Source organism: Haliotis rubra, unplaced genomic scaffold, assembly GCF_003918875.1.
Source record: "Haliotis rubra isolate DU_JTF1 unplaced genomic scaffold, ASM391887v1 Scf62, whole genome shotgun sequence".
NCBI lineage: Eukaryota > Metazoa > Mollusca > Gastropoda > Lepetellida > Haliotidae > Haliotis > Haliotis rubra.
This window is the reverse complement of record NW_025767324.1, coordinates 992384-1019099: the sequence shown is the minus strand read 5'-3', so window position 1 is coordinate 1019099 and position 26716 is coordinate 992384. Positions and strand designations below refer to the sequence as shown.

The following is a 26716-nucleotide window of genomic DNA, read 5'->3' as shown; positions in this document are numbered from 1 at the left end:
GGTTGTTGTAATCATATGTAATTAGGTGTACCGATTCTGGTACCGATCATCTGTGAGATGGGCTGACCGCAATCTTTGCGTCAGTGTAACTTCAGGGATGCGGTGGGGGTATATGACACTCAAAAGAGTGTTATATCAATACGTTGATGTACAAAACATATTCTCTAAAATCATTCTAGGGGGGCAGCTGCCCCCTGCCCTCCGGGCTCCTTACGGCCCTGTGTATGCCCATGTGGCATCCGTGGGTAAGAACAAGCTGGTACCATGTTCATTCTAGTGTGCCCATCGACTTCGATGTGAGAGACGGGGCCAAGTTTACACGAGGCAACAAGGACATGGTACCAGTCTATCTCAGCACGCGACAAATCCCGATCGGAAGTATCTGTTGATTGGTTGAGTCAAATAGCCCGTGTTGTGACGTCACAAATTTACGTCATCCGCACTGCTGTTTCAAATTCATTCGTAGACGCTACTGCAGTTGGTTGAACGAACAGATCACAAGTAAGTATATTACGTTTGCATTGTTTAGGACGATGTACCCAGGACGATTTCGTTAATTATCATTAGGTATGGCATAATAATGTCTTCAGTTTATAGGGTTCCGGGTAGTCTATGTCATTGCCCTGGAGTCCTTTTGTTTTTTAATTGTTGTTGTAATCATATGTAATTAGGTGTACCGATTCAGGCCCTGGATTTTCGAAGCTCTCTTAGCGCTAAGATAGTCGTACGTTAATGTTAATGTATGGCACTTACGACCATCTTAGCGCAAAGAGAGCTTCGAAAATCTAAGCCCTGGTACCTATCATCTGTCAGATGGGCTGACCGCATTCTTTGCGTCATTAACCACAGGCCCCCACCGCCAACTCGGTCTTTGGCGATTTAATAAAAAACATCAAATGCATCCCCACGGAAAGCCCATGTATATGCCTCCTACATACATCGGAGATATGGACAAAAGCTTTTGATGCTTGTGAGACCTTTAAAATATGATATATTCATTGACATGTGCGTAATTGTCCGGTTTTCGATCATGTCACCGTATTTCTGTGATGAACCTTTATGTATTATATAGTAGGGGATGATGATACTAAACCGGGGCCTAGTTTATCGATTTTCTGGCCCGCAGTGGGGGCCTGTGTCATTAACCCCCTGGGTGCCACAAGGACATATATGTTCTTCCTCTTCAACACTCACTTTGAAGTCCAAACAATTTGCAAATATATCACGCACACAAATATGCTTCATAGTTTTGAATTCTGTGGGAAATTCCCTGTTTGTTTTTACCATCCACTATTATCTCAGACAAAGCTAAAGTGCTATAAAAGACGTTTCCAATAGGCTTCATCGTAAATGGGGGCGGTGGGGTAGCCTAGTGGTTAAAGCGTTGGCTCGTCACGCCGAAGACCCGGGTTCGAATCCCCACAAGGGTACAATGTGTGAAGCCCATTTCTGGTGTTCCCCGCCGTGATGTTGCTGGAATATTGCTAAAAGCGGCGTAAAACCAAACTCAGTCAGTCAGTCATCGTAAATGTCGCCATTTTTGACAATACGAAATCGCGATTCACAGCGTCATTTGCTGTATGTTTTGAAACGTGAAAATGGGATAATTACTGGGAGTATTGAATTTCAATAATTGCATATGATCACTGATATCAGTCATTATCAGTTTGTCCACGAAATCACTAATGACTATTCTGAAACGTTGCCGATGAACTTAGAATCGGTTGGGATGTTTACGAAAATACACCAACACGAAAGCCGAAGTGCGCTTTCCAACATACTGGATAGTGTTTACAAAATCACGTTTCGCGAAGGCCGGTATTGAGACGCATATTTATTATTACATTACGTATATGTCATATTCCGCTGCGACAAATGCATCACTGAATTCCCATGCTTTTTAGAATTAAATTACAAATGGTCGGCCTACCTTTAGAATACAGCACCACAACTTCTCGTGAGGACGATCTCTGCCGTAGGTCACATGTCAGTAAGACAAGGCAACCAGTTTGTGAGAACCCGTCGGACGCGAACCCGCGACCTTCGGATTGTTAGCTCAACAGCTAACCGACTGAGCTACGTCCACACTGTTACACAATGTGCAAATTTATCGAGTCATTCCTGTGACGTCACGGAAATGAACGGAAAGAGTCGAATAGGTCACGGACAATTACGAATGCTACGGGTAGACTTGGTGTCTCGTGATTTCATTCTTGGGACAATTGCCGAATGGATCCGATGCCATTTGGCACACTCGTCCCATTCCGTAATCTACAAATTAACGTGTGGCGTGGAATGAGCCGATATGCCTCAAACTGAAAAGGGTTGTTGACGTCAGGCGTCAGACGTAGATTTCACGGTACATGCATGAATGACGCGCTTTTATATAAATCGGTGATTTTGTGACAGAAAAGTGATGTAGGGAACACTGTAAGGATAATGTGGATCGCACTAAGGAACGAGGGAGACATGAGCATGTGTAGTGACGGCACGAGGGTGAGTTAGCCTTCGAATCATTACTGAACAAAATTTATGTTGCGTGTGAAAGAGGCTTGAGTGCAAATTCCAGGCCAATTTCCATTAGCCCACAATTTCTACATTAACCCATTTCATAATGTACTTTCGACGTTTTTGGTTTCCCGTTTTTGTGTGAAAAAAAAGTATTAAAATGCAAAAAAGAAAAACAACAAATGGTACTCACGTATTACACCGGACATGTACCTGCTATATTGGATTAGGTCCCTAACCCCTCAGCCCTAACCCTAACCCCTTGAAATAATCCTAATAAATAGAATGCATTGACCGAACCACCGGACATGTACCTACTATATTGCATTAGGTCCCCAACCCCAACCCCAACCCCAACCCCAACCCTAAGCCCTAGCCCTAACCCCAATACCTTGAATTAATCCTAATAAATAGAATGCATTGACAGAACCGGCACAAACACGACTGACGTGTCTAGTGTAATGCATTATTACCGCTTCGAAAAATAAAATACTAATAAAACACTTTTCTATGTAATGGTGCAAATTACTGAATGACAAAAATATATATGTAAATTTAAAAAATTACAAAATACAAAATACACAAAACATAACACCTCAGCAGCCCGTAATACAAATAAATATGAGTGTATTAGTGAAAAAAGAAAAATATTTCAAACTGGTGCTTGCAAAATATTGCGCATCCGCCGGTATACAACTACTGGAAACTCTCAACATCGTTGGGCTTATGCAATGAAATAGCTCGTAGAGATGAAACACCAGTGAGCGGAGCTTATACGCACTCGCTGAGCCAGACAACCGTGTTGCCATGCAGGCGTCATAGGGCATTGTATCGAGAACGTGCTTTCGAACAAAATCACATTACATTACGTAAAAGGGTATTATGACGTATTTTTAAAGTTTGTGGTGCTGTATTCCAAAGGTAGGCCTAGCATAAATAATTTTCATGAAGTGAGTTTTAGTTTAGGATGTTTCTTTGTCATATTTGACACGCAAATTCTCTGCTCTGCGCACATAATTTCAGTTCATTTTCCCGACCATCATTTAACTAATGACATCACATTTATCAACTTACGTATGGTTCTACAATGCACAATCCCATAGGCCGCCATGTTAAAGGTGTTCACGACACTGTACATATGTTGATTAAATTGTTGCCATTCGATAAATAAGCAACGGAAAATTAAACAGAAATTATGTGATTGTAGGTAAGGTGATTCCTAACAAATGTGCACAATTTGTCTATAGTCTGTTTGCGGTGAAAACGTACCGATGAATTTCACTTTAAACAAAAAAGTAAATCAAATAAAGAGAAATTAAGATTGCGAATCCTCAATTTTACCTTGGCCATTTGAAAATGTAAATCTCCGAATTTTATTCAACTTAGGATAAAAGTTGTTTAACAAACGATCATAGTTTCAAATCGGTATTATTGGTTTGTATCGATTCGATTTACATTTTTGTTCACCTGTACCTTTTCACTGCAACCAGACAATACGTAGGATCTTGCGAAATTTACGTTATGCTACACTAAATTAACATGTTAAATATGACAAAGAAACATCCTAAACTAAAACTCACTTCATGAAAATTATTTATGCTACACTGAAATAACGTGTAAGTCTATGGAAATTACGTCAAGTGTCCGAATACCTTTTGCATGACTCGTGTGTAGACCGTCTCGGTTGGTCGGTCGGACGGGCCTTATTTCATACACTGGTATCGTTCAGGGCCCACTTGCACAGAACGATCTTAGCGCTACAATTATTGTAAATTCATAAGATCGCGATCTTAGGCTTCGGCTACAATCGCCATCGACTTGCACAAAGCGATTGTAGGCTAAGATCGTTGTAAGTTACAATCGAAACTTACAATTGGTCCAATTGTAAGGAGCTAAGATCATTGTAGTCTGTGACAAAATGGTGTTCAAGTTTCACGCAAATAATCAGCTTTACGTTTGGAGATTGCTTTTATATTGCATAAAACTGTACTGTATGATTCGCCTCGACACTTCAACAACACGGATAATGCACAACCGATTAACGCCGGATACATTGTTATTTGCTGTAGTGAACCACAGAACTATTGAGTCGATATCACAAAGTACTATTCCCACCCGATTCAATGTTGGAATAAGTGTGAAACAACATACCTTTTTGATAATCAAGGAAGGATACTACCAAATGGTGTCCGCGTGCGATTAACAATGGCCGTGACCTTTTCATTAACTCAAGAGCAGATAATTTTAGTTTATGGGCAAGATGGGAGTGGTTTCCCCTGGCCTATGCCGTTGCCGTAGAGTCGTCATGCCCAATCGCAGAGTTCAAGATATTTTCTTTTCGGTGATGGAGTGATTTTGTCTTAGTTAATCATTAAAGTAATCAAAAATTAGATACAAGTTAACGTGCAAAATCAAGATTCAATTTTAATTTCACTTTTAGAAAAATATTTATCAACACAATAGGGTCATATCATTAATATACTGTGAATGAGTATTTAACAACTGCTCTCTCGATATATTATTTGATGTTCGTATTTCCCTGTCATGAATTCTTTACAACACTTCTGTAGCCATATTACATTTTCTTGTTATATTGTGAGAAAACCAATACTTCTAGGGTATATTTAGGATTTTACACACACACAAAAAAAAAAAAAAGGAAAAAAAACTGCTGTGCATTAAACAATGTCTCATTGACAACCAGTGGCAAATCATGCATTAAGGTGTTATATCATAAGTAAATATTGTCGATATTTGATATATTATTATAATTTTCATAATTATTAAGTCACTAAATCTAGACCCAAATTTATGAATGTATTTTTTCGCAGTTCAATATTTTCATAAAACATGGGTAGGTATTTCCGTGGTTGAAATATCACATTCTCAGTTCATAAATCAAGACAGTTAAAATGTAGAAAAATATATGCTATCGTCCACGTAATCGTTTCCTTCGAAGATTTCTTGGAATGTTTTTCATGAAAATTCTGCAAAGCGCGATTGAGGGAGGTATGTATTGTGTGCAGGGACCAGTATCACTCTCTATTTGCGCAGTATGCTATGCGCACTTGCAGAGAACTGTAGACAGGAGTCGAGTTTAAGAAATTCGCACCTCCACCGTTGAAGAGTGCGATCTTAGCTAAGATCGCGATCTTAAATCCATGCGGTCTTACAATCGCGCTAAGATCAGCTTCGTGCAAGTGGATGAGGGCAATTGTATGGTGATTGTAAAGTTGATTGTAAGGCCCTAAGATTGCCCTGTGCAAGTGGGCCCACATACTTTTTCATGAAACTAATTTCAGTTAATTCAGTATCTACATTTAGCCTTGTTCAATATCTTACACGTGGATTATAGGGTATACGTTTATATAATCTTTGAAAGTTTTTGATTGTTTGAATAATATTCACATAGGAAATTGACACATTTAGTGTAGTACACCATATTTTATACCTTAGCACAAGTGTTAGAAGATCTAGCCTCGCCATAACTTCCACATGTACTTTAGTTCCTATGATGTACACTATTCAATGCATTGGGACTAATAATGCAGTTTCATATGAACATGTTATTGAACACTGCAGCGGTTTAATTCAGCCTTATAAGTGAAACTGATAATATTAATGAAAATGATTTTATGAAATGTATATGCACACATATGTAAAGGAATGTGTCTTATTCATTGACTTTGTTTGTGTCGTTTTATAGACAAAACAGTGATGTATATTGATTGGCCAGGTGCGCGTTTCTCAGAAACATTTTAGGTTTCACTATCATTGTTTTCGATCATATAATAAATTCATATTCGGTTGAAAGATATTGTGATGACAGGATATCAATCTCTAACTATATTTATACAAAAATTGTTTAAAAATGTATAAATCATGTCATGTCTTACATTGGACAAACCTTACATCCATATTCTAATAGTTCCAATACAAAAAAGCTATCTTTTTGCATGTTCAGTGCATACTTATGAAGAAAAATAGCTACATAATCATAAACAAAGAAAATACTTATCCTAAAAAAATATTCGGGTATTGTGAAATATTTTTTCCATTTACGTTGAATTAATGCCAAACAGGTGCGCGTGTTGTTCACAATAAGATACACAGTGAATACACATATATTCCGGATAATATTTAAATGCTAAAATCATTCATCTTATGTTTTGACTAAAAAACTCTTAAATTCTGACATAGAAGCCGAGACCTTTTATGCAATTAATGGAAATTAGGTGAGATATATACTAATCAATATACATATGTCGATTTTTTCCGACGTCGCAAAATACATAAAACAAGCAATAACGTCAACTAAAATGTTGTAATCTTTTCAGTAGTTTCATTACATTTGACGATATGGCTAGTACTCTGTTAAAATTGGTGCAAAATTAGTCAAATTACATCTACACAAGCAGGAGAATATGAGAATCTAAGAACTAACTTATCTATCGGATAGGGCCATTCAAATCGCTATTACGTGCTTTCTGAGATAGTACTGCAGAGGCCCAGATAAGCTGCGTATCCGGGTAAAATACGCATAGAAAATTTCCAATTACCCATTGAAAAATAATTCTTGCGTACCAATTACGCATTCAAAATGTTAGATACGCAAAAAGTTTAAAACATGCGTACGGAATATATTTATAAAAATTGCTTGCGTTGTGAAAAAGACATCGATTGCTATCAAGTCGTACTGTTAGTATAGGATGAGTGATTTTTTTATGAAATCATTTCCATTATATTTAAGTTGGTTTTGATTAGGTATTAGGTATGACATAAGGCAGAACATACCTACCTGCTTAGTAAACTTACTCAATGACATAATACTTAGGTGAGTAAAATGACTGAAATACGCACATATTTGAAAGCAGTGGGTAACGGAAAATGAAATACCCACTCAACGTTCATAATACCCACTCCAACAAAATACAGTGGGTACAGTATACACATGAGCTCTGTAGTACATTGTCATCTTTTCTTATAAATTGTGAAACTACCAAAATGTATCCGCTCACATTGGGGAACTTTGTATTGGAATAGTTTGGTTCACGGTGAACAAAACATAACGAAATTATGGCGATTGTATGCACAACACATTCTCTGCAAGTGGTCTGCGTTACATTGACCAAGTGTTAAGCATAGCGGAGTTATGTCACGTGTTATATCAATACGTTGATGTACAAAACATATTCTCTAAAAACATTCTAGGGGGGCAGCTGCCTCCTTGCCCCCCGGGCTCCTTACGGCCCTGTGTATGCCCATGTGGCATCCGTGGGTAAGAACAAGCTGGTACCCTGTTCATTCTAGTGTGCCCTTCCACTTCGATATGAGAGACGGGGCCAAGTTTACACGAGGCAACAAAGGACATGGTACCAGTCTATCTCAGCACGCGACAAATCCCGATCGGAAGTATCTATTGATTGGTTGAGTCAAATAGCCCGTGTTGTGACGTCACAAGTTTACGTCATCCGCACTGCTGTTTCAAATATTCATTCGTGACACTACTGCAGTTGGTTGAGCGAACAGATCACAAGTAAGTAATTACGTTTGTATTGTTTAGGACGATGTACCCAAGGTACAGCCACTGAGAGCCGTATCAAATTAATCCTAATCTAAATTTCCATCTTTTTGTATAAAGTAAAACTATGAATATCATTTTGAGGAAATATCCAGCTTACTAGAGGCTTAGTACAAAATGACTGCCGTAATGGATAAGGATGAAGGGAAATTGAAACCTAAACCTATTGCTGAGCATGCGTCACAGTTTTGGATTGATAACGTGGCAGCCGCACGCACCATGCCGAATTATGCGTCCACCGTAATTGTTTTTAAGTTTCATACTGGCTAGAATGCATTATACAGGGTACCTAGCAGGGTTTGGATTATTTTCATCTCAGTTTTATATTTTTCACCTTTCCGCGCTCGCATCACGTGACCTAATTAAATATGGCAGCAGGTATCCGGTATAATGCATGTGTACTGGGTAGATTTACTTATACCGGTACCACTAAACGTATTAAGGAAGCTAAAGGTTAGGGTTCAGGGTTAGGGTTAGACTACTATATACAACCTGAAGTAGCTAAAACAATGGCACCGGTATAAGTAAAGTGCTCCATCCATACATTTGTGTTCATGTTCGACTTGAGGAATTATTTGTGAGTAATTTCGCACTGGCCCTCGTGTCTTTGCGAGGATTAATGATTAAAAAAATATTGTTTTTGATACGACCCCCGACTCGAAATGATTCACAGTACAATATACATCATGACTAAGTCTCGCCAGACTTGCCATAATGTATTATACTGAAAAGCATTTCGAGTCGGGGGTCACCTCAAATTTTGTATATACAGTCGTGCCCCGTTTATCCGAACACCTGTGTTTTTCTTGAAATTGTTCGGATATCTGAACCGAGGACCATATGGAAAAAGACAGACAAACAAACGAACATAATAAGCCTCAGACGTATTCTTTATTGATTGATTGATCAACAAATAACATACTGTAAACGTATTATATTTCGCACAGGTTTTATTTTCGCGCAAAACATTTTAGCGCGAAAATTAATACACCGCCAATAAACCTGTCATTCATTCAGTCTAGCCACGCTCGCCCCTGAGTTGTTACCAAAACATATCAAGTTTGAAGACAGAAATCTACGGGAATCTTAAAATGACGACTGATAGTAGCATAAAGAATCATACTTAACTGTCGCTGTAATGAATTTCCCAAAACATAATTAAATAATGCGCCAAATCCCATCGCCGAATTAGCGAAAACAGCAATGTGTGTTGTGGCCGCCATGGAAATTGGTCACATGACAGATGGTTTGATACAAAACAGATTACCATGAAACGACTCGGAAAGAAATAATACAGCAGTATTTTATCTATTCATTAAGATTTTATTTACCAGTACATCATGAAGCGAATAGTCACTTAACACTCAATCATCTCATTCACAACAACCCGGCTTGTTTGAAATCACAAAGAGCTTCATATACAGTAGAAGTTAATCTCATCTGTCTGTCAAATGCTAGCAACCAATCACGAAACAGTTCTGATGTCGTCCACGCTTTTGCATTGTTCCTGTACCCAACAGAAACCTCCGGATTGAAATCACTGCCAAAACAACGGGGACGTCTAGCCTTGCCAATAACAATTGACAGGCCTCAAGATTAACTATTTTATAAAATATTTAATATTCGCGAAGACACGAGGGCCTGTGGAATTTCGGCCGTTGGAGACCATTTCTCAGAGGGGTTCTGTGTTCACCGCGGCCAGCTGTTAGCGTGTCGTTTAGCAGAGGTCTTCCACAAGTCACCGCCTAAAACTAGAGTGTTCTAGGTCCTAAAAATGGTATTTTCGAGAAAATCGATCGTGAAGTTTAGAACAACAGCATTTTCAAAACTATTCGACGAAATTGTCTAGAATGGTGCACATATGATACAGTAAGCCATAAGTGAGTCATCATTAGTGAAATTTCCATGGACTTTCATGTTAGTTAAACTGTTCCAAGAATAATTTTCGAATTACTATAAAGGCCAGCAAAAGAAAATTCTTCACGGAAAGTAACATAAGAGAAATATAAAAGATAAAGTTATGAACCCTATTAAAAAAAATAACTTAGTTCGCGGGGGGGGATGTCCCACGACCTAGTATAATAGCAAGTTCATGTTCACAATTCATTAATTGTTTCATTCCCTATCAATCTGCTGTAAAAGAAAAACACAAATAGTCACACAATCGATTATTCGAGGTTACTGTATGATATAAATATATATTATTTCTGATTTTCACGAATGGCATGAGATATTCTGAATGGCGATAACTGTTACTGTGAGAACATCTATTTATATTGCCATGATTCCCACCGGCACGTTATATAAAAACATGATTGGCGACAGTGAACGGGCTGGACACATGGGTGAATAGCTAAAGTATCATAATTAATTCTGTTTCATTAATTTAACGAACGGGGAATAATTTTGCAAATGTCGCTGAAATATGGCGATAACTGTTCGCTAGCCAGTAGTGGTACAGAAACCCAAACTGTTGAGTAACCCACGTGTATAGTTACATGTTTGCCACATGTTTTCTTATTTTTCTTTAGTTATTGTTTGGGTATTATCTTTTCTTTCTTTCTTTTGTTTGATTCCGTCTGGTTCACATAAAAAAGCAGGGTATAGGTCTATTGTACATTTTAAATAAAAACTTCGGCAGAACTCACGCCTTTTTATTTACTTATTTATAGTTGAAACGTATATGCAGTTTTTTTTGTTCCATTCAAGGATGAAGCTGTTGGTGCTTTGCGTGTTGGCGATGATGGTGACGGTGGCGATGTCTCGCCGATGGAACTTTGTTGCCCACAGACATGTTTCCAGGCAATGTAAGTAGTGTCTTCCATATTCTTTCAGGGCAGTGTAAATCCCTTGCTAACGGAAGCTATCTCTTGTGGGTTAGATTGTACTTAGTTTATCCCCAGCTGTTTAGTGTTTACCATTGATGGTTTGTGATTTTGCAAGAGACAAATAGCAATATGTCATTTTCATGATCTGTCAACTCTTAATGGGACATTCTTCCAAATCATTGAACCCATATCTTCAAATAATCTTCAGGACAATCTTGATAATAAGTTAGTGTCCCGTAAAAATGAACCGATCTGAAACCCTGTGATTGTTTTTTTTATTTGTTTAAAAAAGGGATAATATCTTATCGCTATTGTTTTAACAATATCGAACCAAGTTCATTAAAACAGACACGATTCGTAGATGTATTTTAACAATATGAAACAAGTTCGCGCAATGCGTCGCCAATTTTGAACGTACCGTGAAAAAAACAATGCGTCGAAATCGCGACTATATAATATATATGGACCCACTTGTAAAGAGCTGTTGTAGAGCAATAACTATCGTGACTAGGTGTTACCGTCTTCAACACTGACGTACCAATAGTTGTAGCGCCATAACTGCTTTGGACAAATGGTTCCTGGTGCATTTACCGGATACAGACGCCATGTCTGACAGAATTTACCCGTAGGATTTAGACCAGGATTTTCTCTTCGTATCTTGCATTACTTTGTTTGGAAGCATTTACTTTTTTTATGTTGTACTTGAAGTTTCAAGATAAGTTAAAATTTAAAGTATTGTTATTCTGAAATATCAACATCTTGAAATTCAAAGAACAAAATAACGAATGACCCAGTAAGGTTTCCGTTGTGTGACAGGGTTCCATTATTTACTGCAAGAATAGATATTTTAAGGAATGCCCGTATGCCCGCTAAACTCGCCGCAGAACCATTTGAGTGCCCGGTCACAAACAAGATCATCTTTCTCACTTCAAAGGCGAGAGTAAACTAGCAAACAAGCTTCTCCGCAATTTAAGCTTTCCAACAGTGAAATTTTAAGTTGGAAATTGGCAGAAATAGTGCTTTTAAGGTATCTATGACCTCAAACATTTAAATCAGATGCGATGTAGACCTTTTGAGCTTTTCATCTTTCATCTTAAAGCAATGTTTGAAAGATGAACGTTTAAAGTGTTACCCCACTGTCTGAATCTATCAAATGACAGTCTAATCAAACGTAAATTAATTTTTCTTCAAAATAATCGACCATCTTTTTAACCAGGGTTTCATCGGTTCACTTTCTGGGACATTAGCGGCCTATCGTAAATAGTTTGTTCAAAGATGAAACAGAATGCCCTTTCAAAACCTACATTATGGAAATGTCTGCCTTTCAGTTGAATTTATTGTAATACAATTTGCATGTACATCAAACCGTGGTAACTACTTGGCAACGGATACCTTCTTCAGTTTGTTCATAAAGTTATATTTTGTTTAAAATGTACCGATACAATACTTCGTATTAAAAAAGAAAGACTTCTATATTGGAAGCATAAAACATGGCTGCTAGGTATCCGGTAAATGCAAGTGACCCGTTTGATATGCAAATATATTCAAATGTTTCGTTTTAATGCTAATTTCACTACATTTGACGTTGAAGTTGAAGTTGCACTGAAGGTCCAGATCATGGCTGGGTTTGATAAAAAGTTGGCCAATTGGCTTGCACGTCATGGCAGGAATTTGAGGTAAACATGAGCTTTCTTATTTTGTATATATTTTTATATCATACGCAGCGGTGCGATTATAGAATACGTTCTCCACCTAATTATCTATTTTATCACCAGGTTTACCTTATTCGACCAATCACCCACCCTTTCCTCTGATATTCAAAGGGTTAGGGTTAATTTAGTGTGTTGAACAATCCTATAGCGGCTCCAAACCTTCGTAGCATCATGTAGTGAAACCTTCATCGCATCATGTAGTGAAATCTTCATCGCATCAAGTAGTGAAACCTTCATCGCATCATGTAGTGAAACCATCGCATCATGTAGTGAAAGCTTCATAGCATCAAGTAGTGATCCTGAAATCTCACAACACATTTGACAGACAAAACCCTTGAGGGACATTGAAAGAGCAAGAACATTTGTAGCAAATATATAGTCTTGTATCCATATAGAAGACATATCGTGCACGGTATATAAAAACACAAGGTGCTACCATCTATCGTTTCATATATATCCTTAGTATTTTTTTAACAATGAGATTCTGTGTGTGCATTGCCCGAGTAAGGCAGCTAACACTACAAGGAGTTTTAAGACTATAGAAAGGTTATGCGTAACAGTGTTGATGTTAACAATACTGCAGTTGAGCTTGGCTCTTCCAGCACATCATGGGAATAAATACTAAATGTGCTGCGATTTTCAGGTAAATGATAGTGCAATGTTTCTTCTTCTTTTGAATTTGTGGTTTGTTTGTTTTTCAGCCCAATTCAGAAGAAGACGCTGTACTTCGTTAATAGGCGTTACATGCAGACTCACTGGCAAATGTACATGCAGTTCATAAACAGGGAGATAAACAAACTTGTAGGTATCATTGAACGCCATAGACCCATGAAGATCCGGGTTAGAATTGATCTTGAGAAATCCATACTTGTAAGAGTCGACTAACGGGATCCGGTGGTCAGGCTCGCTAACTTGGTTGACACATGTCATGGTATCCCAAATGCGTTGGTCGATGCTCATGCTGTTGATCACTGGATTGTCTGGTCCAGACTCGATTATTTACAGACCGCCGCCATATTGCTGGAATATTGCTGTGTGCGGCCTTAATGACAACCAACCAATGTAATGGGGAAAATAACATGATAGACAAATGTGTTGAAATATATTTCCATGTTTTGGACCCATATATTTAAGGCTTTTGGATCGTAGTCATTGCCCTAGAAAATAAACCAATCTGAAACACTAGTTTTTGATCCAGCAATAACATATTACAAGCACCAGAAAAAATCACTTCGTTTTCATGCTTCACTGTGCAATATATTTTTTGGCCTCAACTCTTCCATTTTTACATATGTTTTCAGGGTAGGGCACCCAACGTTAACGATTACAGTCGTGTTGGTGCCGAGATCGGAAGACGTATTCCTCTGGAAGTAACCTACAGCTTTTTGGTCAGGAGAAACTTGATCCCTAGATGGCGTCAGTACATGGGAAACCTTCTGGCCAGTGAGTATAGTGTGTGTGTGTGTGTGTGTGTGTGTGTGTGTGTGAGATAGAGAAGCCAACCCATACGATTTTATCCTGTTCGTTACGGAAAAACAACAACACAAAATACGCGACTACAAATCAAACTATCAAATAGCATACGTACCATACACAATAAATTTCAAACACATTTTATTCCAGTGATGCAAAATTAGTACCTTTTGGGCAAAAATAGTATTAAGTTTTGCATCAGTTAGGCCTAGGGTGTACGTCTGCGTGTGTGCATGTACGTCTGCGTGTGTGCATGTATGTATGCATGTACATTGTTTTAGATATTTTCTCGTTCCCTGTTTCACATCATTTAATGATGTTATATATGCTTTTATGGAGATATACAGACTAATCAGAAAGCGTACTTCTGCAGCCCTTCGGTATTACAGTGTATGACTCTACACGGAGAGCTTATTCCATTTCTTCAGTAACACTCACTCTCTTATCGACCAATAGGGATTGCATAAACAACAAACAGGATTCGTTCGTTTTAAATCTCGGTAACACAACTTCATTTTAAACGCATTGTTATTTGGAACTTCTTATGGAGGTTTGTTTTGTTTTTACAGAACGCGTGGAAAATATCCCAATTCGATAATGCACGTGGAACCAATGCACAACCGTGGCATGACGTAAAGAGACAGAGATGGGGGTCTTTCATCAAACGCTGAATGGGGCCATGACGTCATCTCAGCGCGCGGGTGGCCAGATTTTTCACCCGATATATTCTATTTAACTCGTAAACATTGTACAATAGTAAATAAATACTTTTGCTACGATATGTATTAGCGTTGAAATGGTACATCTGTTTTTGAATGGCAGGATTCTTCACTCAAGCGACTGTCTACAAAATGGTGTGTGTGTGTGTGTGTGTGTGAGAATACAATAAGAAAAAACATCATCTGTCACCTAGCAATCATCTCTCTGAGGCAAAAGGTTTAACAGCCTATAACTTGAGTTTCAGTTAACTCTCTTGATTCTGGAAAATGCTAGGTTAGATTAGTTAATATTACCATTAAAGTTAGCGAACAATCCTATAGCGGCTCCAAACCTTCGTAGCATCATGTAGTGAAACCTTCATCGCATCATGTAGTGAAACCATCGCATCATGTAGTGAAAGCTTCATAGCATCAAGTAGTGATCCTGAAATCTCACAAACACATTTGACAGACAAAACCCTTGAGGGACATTAAAAGAGCAAGAACATTTGTAGCAAATATATAGTCTTGTATCCATATAGAAGACATATCGTGCACGGTATATAAAAACACAAGGTGCTACCATCTATCGTTTCATATATATCCTTAGTATTTTTTTAACAATGAGATTCTGTGTGTGCATTGCCCAAGTAAGGCAGCTAACACTACAAGGAGTTTTAAGACTATAGAAAGGTTATGCGTAACAGTGTTGATGTTAACAATACTGCAGTTGAGCTTTTTGGCTCTTCCAGCACATCATGGGAATAAATACTGCAAATGTGCTGCGATTTTCAGGTAAATGATAGTGCAATGTTTCTTCTTCTTTTGAATTTGTGGTTTGTTTGTTTTCAGCCCAATTCAGAAAGAAGACGCTGTACTTCGTTAATAGGCGTTACATGCAGACTCACTGGCAAATGTACATGCAGTTCATAAACAGGGATTAACTCTTTCAACACCAGTCAACCAGAGGCATTTACTGCCATGACACCGAGTTCCCAGAGACTCTGAGGTCATAGATGAAGCCTATGTTTGTGAAGGAAATTATAAGCTTGTAAAACGTTATTGCTACTACATCCCATACACCATTTAAAGATCTAATCCTACTGTTGATAAATATGAAGTTTATTTTTATAATATTATTCAAATAATACAACTACAACTTAAATAAATTTATATTTGAATGAAAATGCAAGCTTACATTTGTAACGTCCAGATAAACCACGAAAGGAGCAAAAACTATGGCGATTTTTTCCATTTGTGACATGTCATAAATTGCCCGTGCCTTTTTTCTTTTATATTTTCATTTTTACGTAATCAGAAAATTATTATAAAAAGATTTCTTAAACAATATGTATGGTCGCCTATTTCCCGATATCTGCGGCTTTCCGCTCGGTAAAATGACATAACAACTGAAAATACCTCCGTTTTCGAAGCTTCGTATGAATAACATGCGCGGCAAATCGTTTGATGTCGGGCATCGTTCGAAAGCTCTGAACATCAACAATATCACTGTACCCTTGCCAAGAGTATTTTCACAGTTGTAAGAAGCGATTTTATTGGATAAAGATTGGTTTCTAATGACGCTTTTTCGCCACAGTCTGCTATAAGGGTTGTGATTGGTCAAAATCAGACACGTGACCTAAGGCAGCCAATCATATTACGGCAATGGATACCGTCCTCGTAAACGAAATCTTTTAGATTTGGACAAAAGTTTTGGGTAAAATAATGCTATTCTGAACATATTAAGCAAGAAATCGCTACCAATACGTAAATTATGGAACTTATTGGACGTATCGTGCTAGGTTATGACCTGTGACAAAAATGCTTCATGTATGTATTTTCGCATTAAACATCGTGTCCGAGCGTGAAGATTGAGGCGGCGAGAGCCGAGATGTCACTTGTCAGTGACTTGACTTGCATTACATGATCGCACAAAAAGATGGAAATAGTAATTTTATATGTACGTTTGACAACTTTTATGAATGCTGTTGTTGATTTTATTCATTAGTTTATTCAATTTATTTAATAATTTCCTCGAAACATCGTTACTTTGCTTTTTGACAATGTTATTGTGGACCCGCTGCCGAAGCATGTGTCCGAGAATCGTTGTTTTCAATAATATTGCGAAAAATAGTTTATAATTTTAATTCTGCTGATAATATATGATAAATTGAAATTTAATAAGTGTTTTCAGACATTGTGAAATGTGATAGATTTGATATATGAATCAAAAGTCAGGTAGGTTCCTAAAATTATGTCTCATTTTGACGTGACTACTGCCTGGCCGATTAATCGGCCTCCGGTGTCTGGGGACTCATAACGTTGTGGCCGATTATTCGGCCTGCGGTGTTGAAAGGGTTAACAGCTTTTGGTCAGGAGAAACTTGATCCCTAGATGGCGTCAGTACATGGGAAACCTTCTGGCCAGTGAGTATAGTGTGTGTGTGTGTGTGTGTGTGTGAGAGAGTGTGTGTGAGATAGAGAAGCCAACCCATACGATTTTATCCTGTTCGTTACGGAAAAACAACAACACAAAATACGCGACTACAAATCAAACTATCAAATAGCATACGTACCATACACAATAAATTTCAAACACATTTTATTCCAATGATGCAAAATTAGTACCTTTTGGGCAAAAATAGTATTAAGTTTTGCATCAGTTAGGCCTAGGGTGTACGTCTGCGTGTGTGCATGTACGTCTGCGTGTGTGCATGTATGTATGCATGTACATTGTTTTAGATATTTTCTCGTTCCCTGTTTCACATCATTTGATGATGTTATATATGCTTTTATGGAGATATACAGACTAATCAGAAAGCGTACTTCTGCAGCCCTTCGGTATTACAGTGTATGACTCTACACGGAGAGCTTATTCCATTTCTTCAGTAACACTCACTCTCTTATCGACCAATAGGGATTGCATAAACAACAAACAGGATTCGTTCGTTTTAAATCTCGGTAACACAACTTCATTTTAAACGCATTGTTATTTGGAACTTCTTATGGAGGTTTGTTTTGTTTTTACAGAACGCGTGGAAAATATCCCAATTCGATAATGCACGTGGAACCAATGCACAACCGTGGCATGACGTAAAGAGACAGAGATGGGGGTCTTTCATCAAACGCTGAATGGGGCCATGACGTCATCTCAGCGCGGGGTGGCCAGATTTTTCACCCGATATATTCTATTTAACTCGTAAACATTGTACAATAGTAAATAAATACTTTTGCTACGATATGTATTAGCGTTGAAATGGTACATCTGTTTTTGAATGGCAGGATTCTTCACTAAGCGACTGTCTACAAAATGGTGTGTGTGTGTGTGTGTGTGTGTGAGAATACAATAAGAAAACATCATCTGTCACCTAGCAATCATCTCTCTGAGGCAAAAGGTTTAACAGCCTATAACTTGAGTTTCAGTTAACTCTCTTGATTCTGGAAAATGCTAGGTTGTATTGCTGGGCCACGTTTCACAAAGCCGTCGTAGCACTACGACTGTCGTAAGTCTATGTTACAATATAGGAGGCACGACAGTAGCAGCGCTACGATAGCTTTGTGAAACGGGTCCCAGGAGACAATAACTACGAATGACTGTATCATTTAAAACTATTATCAAGATGTATTATTCGAATATGAAAACAATTATTTTTTTTACCATTAATGTCTTGAAATATCGACTTAAAGGCTATAATTCCTCTCACTGAAATTTGCAGTGAATACAGTTTAGGTTGACCACGTCATACGAAAGTGTGCCCAATCAATTGCAGATTTATTTGATCAAGATAGCAGATTTGTCGGAGCGGTTATGCTCGATCAATATGTTACGTTAATGTTTTTAACGTGATCTGTCCAAGACCACAAGCAGGTGCTTGAGGAGTTCAGCCAGTTTGCTCATTGTTCTGTCTTTCAATGTCAACTTTGGACATATATAAACGTATTCGGTTTCCATGCCAAATATTACTGGTTGAAAATTGATAGGGGTTATAACTCGAGACAGTTCAATATTTCTTGTTGAAAAACTGGCGCCGTTTGCTATTTAGTAGTAAGAAATGCAAATCTTGTTTCCATGCCAACAAATTGGACTTACGATAGGTAGCGGGGGAAGAGTTCATTTTCAAACCCATCTTACAAGTGAAAAATGAACACTGAATTGGTGGTCGCGTAACAGTGGCGCGATATATCACGAATTTTAACAACGGATAAGCAATCGCACAAAAAGGGGGTAGCAGAAGAGTCACCCATAAGGGTTACGAAGTAACGGGGGTATATATAGCGTTCATTCTGTCCGTCCGTCCCGAAACTTTGTCCGGAGCATATCTCTTAAAGTTTACATGCTAGGTTCACCAAACTTCACACACATGTTAATCATTACCCATTGATGTGTCTTTTGCTATTTTAAAGTTTTTTCAGAATTTAGTTTTTTTGCTGTTTCCATGGAAACGACTTAGGCTGTGACTATGAGGATGTCATCTTGTCCGGAGCAGATCTTCCATACTATACATGCTAGCTTCATCAAACTTGGTACACATGTCAAGCATGATCCCTAGATGTGCCTTTTGGGGTTTAGATCCAGATATGAATTTCATATTTTGCTGTTTCCATGGAAACATGACTTAGTGCCAAATGTGTTCGATTATTTTGTCCGGAGCATATCTCTTAAAGTTTACATGCTAGGTACATGCAAAATGTATTTGATGGTTTCCTGACCACGGCATATCATCGAAACTATACATGCTAGGTTCACCAAACTTTTGTTAATCATGACCCACAGATATGCCATGTGCTAAAAAATAGCAATCTTCATCTACGTCCACTTCATTGTGTGCAACATGACAGTCAAGTTCAATTGTATGTCAGGTTTCCACGGAAAACACCAACAAAAATCTAGTTTCCAGAAATTAATACCGTAATCAGTACATGCCAAAACTATTATCTAACATGTATATAAAGTTTAGTAGAGTCAAAGAGAAAGTCTTGTGAGCTGCTGATCCTTGTCACATTATATATATCAATATCAGTCATTTCCATGTCCCAAAGTGGGAAGCGGGGGTATGTGAGCTATGCTCACTTCTACACTTGTTATTAATGAAAGACATGTTAAGAACATACGTTACAAGACTTGACAGACATCAGCTCCTATGTTCAATCAAAAATCAAATTAATCCATGTTTCATTTCTATTATGGCAGCATATATGGTATCCAGTAATAGATACACAGAGGTTATATATAGTATTAAACAGTAATAGATACACAGAGGTTATATATAGTATTAAACAGTAATAGATACACAGAGGTTATATACAGTATTAAACTAATAGATACACAGAGGTTATATATAGTATTAAACAGTAATAGATACACAGAGGTTATCACACAAGCTTGATTTGGAATAGTATATATCTTGTACATCCTGCCATATTTAGTGAGCCATTGCGAGCTAGTGTAGTGCTTGTACCTCAAACAGAATATTTACCATTACTAAAACAAAACTTGTTTATCGTTTAATGTCACTCTTAAATTCTGTCATTGGGAGACCTGTTCTCAACCCGCAAAAAAACACATTATCAAAACATTGTAATGTTCCTGGAATTTCCGCATGTATATATATCAGTATATCAATAAAACTGATATGTCACGTTTCAGTCGACAGTGACAGAAGCCAATAAAGTTCCTCCTGAAAACTATTTCTTAGACAGTAGCGTAACTACATACAGGCCAGAAAACACACATTAGCAATTGCCGACACACTGTCACTATATACTAGTATTTGACTCTCTACCCTTTAGAGTTGCTGCCCTTTATCCAAGGGAAGCTACTCTAGCCCTTGTTTGTGAAATGTCACGTTCGTTTGGTATCTGTGTTGCTTGTCGCCTGATCAGCTGGTCATACCGTTACGAATTGCAGAGTTGAATGTATACAAAGTGACAGAATGAAACAAGGTAACAATTACGGCGGATTTCTGCATGAAGGAAACTGGTGTAATAAGCAAATGAAATTACCGTATTTCCTCAATTAAATGCCAGTGTTTATGTTTCTTTATTATCCATATGGTGAAACATAACCAGTGTCATATATATCATTTTTGCCTTGCAACCATTGTTTCTCTATTTCGTCGTCTGTGACGTCACTTAAACAATTGAACGTAACGTCAATGAACAGGGCAGTCACACTTGCTTACCGTATTTTACTGCACAAATGTTCATGAATAAAATGGATAATAAAGAAAGTTTTACACTCGCAAGTGTGCCACATGACTTATACGTGGCTCTCGCTCGGGCAATACAAAATTTCACACTCGTTTCGTATAAGTCGTATAACACACTTGCTCGTGTAATAATCTCTATTTAGGTCACTCTTTAGCCCACTCGTTTAATTGCACAAATAATATTTCGGAAAAGTGTTTCACGATAGTATGTCAAAAATATAAGCAGCCTAGAGTGACGACTGGGTAACAGTTTTAAATATACACGTATTGATCTAGGTAATGGGACAGTATACGGTAGAATGACTGGACTGTCAGCTGACTGAGCCAAGAGCCATTGTAACTGAATGATGGACGGGTGATGGCAAACGAGTCCTCACTTTGTAGCTTGCTATTTTACACATCAACATTGATTCAACCCTTAAAAATAATAAATGATGAACAAAATGAACTAAAAAAAATTGACCGACAGATTTTATTTTCAGTAATATTGGCCTTCTGGCCCATGTTATTGTTGTTGCAACATATTTGTAATCACGTGATAAGACAATAGAGAAAAAACAAACACTGTTTCTAGACTGTTTCAAACATTCTTGGAAAATACGCTTTAGAAATATGGCTATTGCTTTAACGATAGTTCTATTGTGCGAATTCAACACATTTATCACTTGGGATTTACATACATCATAAAAAAGAAGAAGAAAAGAAAGTATTTACATGGCCGTTTAGGCCAGTAGAAACTGCACTGAACCTAGACATTTCTGATAACAGGCCAAACTTGTGCTTATCCTGACCAGAAGGGTGTTATTGGTCACCATAAAAAACCCAAAGAAAATCAAGGTTGGGGAAATATATTTTTTGGTTTTGGGGGTGGGGTCTATTGTCTTTTCACCCACATTTCAGTATGAATGCGCATGTCACGACTTCATAGTTCATAATACATTTTTGGTTTATCTTAATACTGGTTAGTATTTGGGGGCTCTTTTGCAATCACTCATTTTTAAACTAAGTATCTCTGCTTCGAAGATCGTTCCGCAAAGGATCGAACCTCGACGAACCGGTCCGCCATGAAGACAGGCATCATTACTGGTTTCAACAGACAACTGGATGGGTGGCTGGTTCAACATGGCCAAACAGTCAGGTAAGTTTTCTCTAATTATTTTAAAATTTACAAATACATCTATAGGTATTTAGTTATTAATTAAGGGATTACATTTGCGAGTTTGAACTTCTATCCAGTAATCACAAGTGCTGTTCAAGATTTTCTTCAAAGTAATTTCATTTTATTTTTCATTTTCATTTTTCTTAACTTCAGAAGTATTTTAACATTTTCTTCAAAGTAATTTTATTTTATTTTAAAAAGTTTTTTTCCTTAACTTTAGAAGTATTTTAACGTTAAAATAATATTGCAACATCAAGTGTTAAAGCCTCTTTTATTTTGGTCTTGTAGTCAGCGAAATAAGTCACATTGCAAAGCCGTATCAGCAATAACTACTAAATCCCTAAATGTTCAAATTCCAATTTTGAAACGTTATATGATTGCTTCAATGTTGCGGTAGCGTATCTTTACCAGGTATTTCAGTTAAATTGTATCTGCGAGTCAGGTTATTGATGTTTTGGGAAGAAAAAGTACAAAGTCAGCAGGTTTTTTAGTTATTTAAGTCATCTTTGTTTTATATACAAAATGAAAATCGGGTTGATAATCCAGATATGCACATGTACATAGTATCAGTATAAATATATCAGCCAATCAAAAAAAGAAAAGTAAAACGAAAAACTGTCAGTACTTTGGCATTCCCCCAGATTGATCTGATGTGCTATGAAAAACTAAATACTATAAAAATAAACACAGAACAGCTTCAAACCAAGCTTACGAAGACACTCCGTTTAGAGTGCGGACATATTTTACCTGTCGTTATAAACGTTTCCCTATTTATTTTCCAAGCGACAAAGAGAGGAAGATTCTACGCTTTGTAAATATACGTTACATGCAGACACACTGGCCAAGCTTTCTCAAATTTGCGCGAGAGAGGATGAAGAAACTGGTATGTTATTTTCTATTCAAAAGTGTGAGTGAGTGACTTTAGTTTTACGCCGCATTCAGCAATATTCCAGATATATGGGGGAGTTCTGTAAATAAACGTGTCTGGACCAGACAATCCCGTGATCAACAGCATGAACATCGATCTACGTAATTGGGATACGATGACATGTGTCAACCAAGTCAGCGAGCCTGACCACCCGATCCCGTTAGTGGCCTCTTACGACAAGCATGGGTTACTGAAGATCAATTCTAACCCGAATCTTAAAATGTGTAATCGTATACTACATATGCTGAACAAAACAAAAGCTACAAATCATCATAAATATTTTGGGAGTCATTTAATGTAGTAAGGACAGAGTCCACAATTTTTTTAATGAAAATCCCCAAATGCCATTGGTCTCTCAGTATATGTCGACCCCGATGCGGAATTATTTTCTCTGTGCATTTCAAATAGTCAATTGTAGCGCAGACCATGTATCCAGAAGCTCGTACTTATATATGACTTCATCGATGGTGTGTCATGGTGTCAAGCACTACTTTACTATGTAGTGAACTCAAAGGCACCCATGATGCACAGTTGAAATATTGCTGAATCGCGATAAATAACATTTCCCCTAAAACCCGATAGAACACACTTGTTGATAATGATCACCATGCAGTGTTTTCATGAGAATAAAAAAAATTCAACTGAAAAGAGATTTCTCTGTCAACAGGCCAACAGTCCAACAGAACATGACTACTTAAGCATTGGGGCTGAGATTGGGAGGCGAGTGCCTCTGCGATTTTCATATGGCTTTTTGATAAGGAAAGGCCTTCTTCCCCGGTGGGCAGACTATATGCAAGATCTCCTTGACAGTGAGTAACGGATACATTTCTTTAACTTTCGGATACCGTATTTCCCCTAAATACACCCCCAACACTGCAGTATCGCAAACATGGTGAAATCAAGCAGATCAATCTCCCAGATATATTGGATGGATGGATTAATGGATGAAGTCATAAGTTACCATGGCAACGCATCAAATGAAGTCAAATATACCATGGAACTGGGGTAAGGTTTTCCTCCCTCAACAGTGTTGTGGCAGTGATTGTTATTGCTATAAAGTGGAAAGGTTTGATTGACACAAACATTATTTTGGATAACCAGAATCTCACCCTGGTGTCTTTTAAATACCAAAGTAGAGGTCTTCCAGTTTTAAAAAGACATTTAGAAACATTTATAATGACAAATGAACAAAATAATAATTGTAGCGGACTGAAGATTGTTGTTGATAAGAAGTTCTCTGACTACGTCAGTGACCGCCTCCCTGGTGTAGTGGTTAGAGCGTCCGCCCGGAGTGGGGAAGGTCGCGGGTTCGATCCCCGACCGCGTCATACCAAATGACGTTAAAATATGGTACTTGTTGGTCCCTGCCTGGCGCTTGGCATTAATGGGTACAAGGACTGGTCGGTTCGGAGTGAGTATAATGTGTCTGAGTGGGGTATTCATGCATCACTGGGGCATGGTATCTCAGTGGGCTAGCACTATAAAACCAGCTTCAGTCTGGGCTAGTACAAGCAGCCGCACATACACATACACACGCATGTACGTCGTCATATGAGGGAAATATTCTCAAGCACGACGTTAAACCCAATTTCACCTCACCTCACCTCACCTCACCTCACTACGCCAGTGAGTGTGTCTAGTTTTACGCCTATTTTAGCAATATTTTAGCAATAATCCAGCAATAGGGACACATAAAATCTAAAACATATCTGTGTAAAATGGTCCATTTGATGTGACAAGTCAGTGTGATCTCCTTGTGATCTATTCTTTACGCTTTGAATAAAACTTGTTATGGAAACAACCATTCACGTAGAGCTTCACCGCATTTGCTGTAATTTGAATATTTAGTATATTAGATGAGTGCAAATGATGTTGCCTAAAACATTTATTTATTTTTATAATTATCTAGACTTATTGATCTTAAGGAAACACTCAACTCTTAATTTAAATGTCACGATTACATTTTATTCCAGCCACATACCAACTCCTAGAGCTGTAATTCCTGACAGGCTGGTGTTTTTAATATTTTTCAACAATTGAAATTTTTGAAAATTAAATGCCATCAGCTCGTGAGAATCGCGTTAGAATTGGTCTTCAGTAACCATACTTGTCCAAAGAGGCGACTAACGGGATCGGGAGGTCAGGCTGCTGACTTGGTTGATGCATATCATCACATCTCAGTTGTTAAGATCGATGTTCATTCCAGTTATATAGCTGGAAAATTGCTAAGAATAAAACCAAACATGACGTCAAACAAGTCACCCTTCCTGGCCAACGTACCATTTGGTCATTTCATAAGTCATTAAGATCACTATCTTCTGCTGTAGTCTAACTAAACCAGCTTAAGACTGGGCTAGTACAAGCAGCCGCACATACACATACACATGCATGCACGTCGTCATATGAGGGAAATATTCTCAAGCCCGACGTAAAACCCAATTTCACCTCACCTCACCTGTAGTCAAACTGTACAATGTGAATGACCCTCCCCTAAATTCCATGTACAAAGTAAGTGCATGTCATGTACAAAATCAATGACCCCCCTCCCCATAACATTTTAATGTAAGCATGTACAATATTAATTTACCCCCAAAAAACCCAAAACAAACAACAACAACAACAAACAAACAAACAAAAAAACATGAGTGAACCCTCTCCCCTAAAATATCACACGCACACACAAGCCATATATTAGGAAGGGTCCCTGATGGTGAAGTAAGCACTCCGCAGCTGCTATCTTTTACTGTCAGTTTAAATGTAATGTCAATTGATTGAAACCAATTTTGTGTTGTCTTTTCTTTACCAGCGCCACCTGGTGACATAAAATGCAAGTCATAGCTGTCATACTGTTGGAGTTGGGGATCTGGGTTGAACAGTAAAGGGAGCAAACATCGTTCAAGTAACCACTGCAGCCAACTACATAGCCATAAATATCAAACCCCAACCTGGGGTCTCTCATTTTGTGCAAAGAGTGGATTTACATAGACGAAACTGTAAGCTATCATAAAGTCTGAAATAAATACATCTGCTAAGAATTTTGTGTTTTCTGTTGTCAGTGAGGATAGTTTTACGAAGCGTTTAGCAGTATTTAAAAACAATATTACAGAGGGGACACCAGAACTGAGCTTCACTGTGGGAAATCGAATATACTTGGCACATGTCATGTTGGATACAAATGTCAACATACTTCCTGAATGTAGTTTATTTATGAAATGACTGAACATTTGTATTTAAAAAAATATTTAGACAGCACGATTTGAAGACAAATGCGAAAAACAAAATAAAAACCATCTGATAGGTTTCCGTCCACGATTGGCAAATGTCAGTCAATTCATGAAACCAAAATCCAAACGTGTGCCAATTTTTAGACAGGAATGTATTCTAAATGACCTTGAACACACAATCAGTACAGTGTATTGAAGAGTGAATCTGAATTATGCGAACCCATATGTTTATTAGCATCCTGCAGGGTTTTGCCAGACGCACAAATGTCCAGGACCAGCTCCTCGAAACATTGTAACTTGTTTCGATCAACTTGGTATTGATTGTGCAGCGGACCCCTGGCTGATATCAGAGCAATAGTGGTACGCCACAACAGGTCTCTCGCTTGTATCAGAGCAT

The 26716-nt window shown here is 37.9% G+C and overlaps 1 protein-coding gene across 3 annotated transcripts; it reads left to right on the top strand.

Annotated features, from left to right (window-relative positions):
* Positions 1 to 268: 268 nt before the first annotated feature.
* On the top strand, positions 269 to 26127 carry LOC124256165 (egg-lysin-like). 3 transcript variants are annotated; one of them, XM_046690122.1, is made up of 7 exons: positions 269 to 501; positions 7819 to 8044; positions 10799 to 10896; positions 22032 to 22146; positions 22951 to 23050; positions 23763 to 23904; positions 25902 to 26127. In XM_046690122.1, exons 3-7 carry the CDS (start codon positions 10800 to 10802, stop codon positions 25931 to 25933), a joined length of 486 nt encoding a protein of 161 aa, XP_046546078.1. In that variant the 5' UTR covers positions 269 to 501; positions 7819 to 8044; position 10799; the 3' UTR covers positions 25934 to 26127. The 3 variants fall into 3 exon arrangements, with proteins under 3 accessions (XP_046546078.1, XP_046546077.1, XP_046546079.1); XM_046690121.1 differs by lacking the exon at positions 7819 to 8044 and having other exon boundaries at positions 275 to 501; XM_046690123.1 differs by lacking the exons at positions 7819 to 8044; positions 22032 to 22146; positions 22951 to 23050; positions 23763 to 23904; positions 25902 to 26127 and adding exons at positions 12509 to 12593; positions 13331 to 13430; positions 13931 to 14072; positions 14672 to 14881 and having other exon boundaries at positions 406 to 501.
* Positions 26128 to 26716: the final 589 nt, after the last annotated feature.

Bases quoted from the DNA above. Each gene is read 5' to 3' on its own strand.
- LOC124256165 (XM_046690122.1), top strand. From the start codon at position 10,800: ATGAAGCTGTTGGTGCTTTGCGTGTTGGCGATGATGGTGACGGTGGCG. The intron at 22,147-22,950 runs GTAAGTTTTCTC...TTATTTTCCAAG, and splicing joins CAACATGGCCAAACAGTCAG to CGACAAAGAGAGGAAGATTC. The intron at 23,051-23,762 runs GTATGTTATTTT...CTCTGTCAACAG, and splicing joins GAGAGAGGATGAAGAAACTG to GCCAACAGTCCAACAGAACA.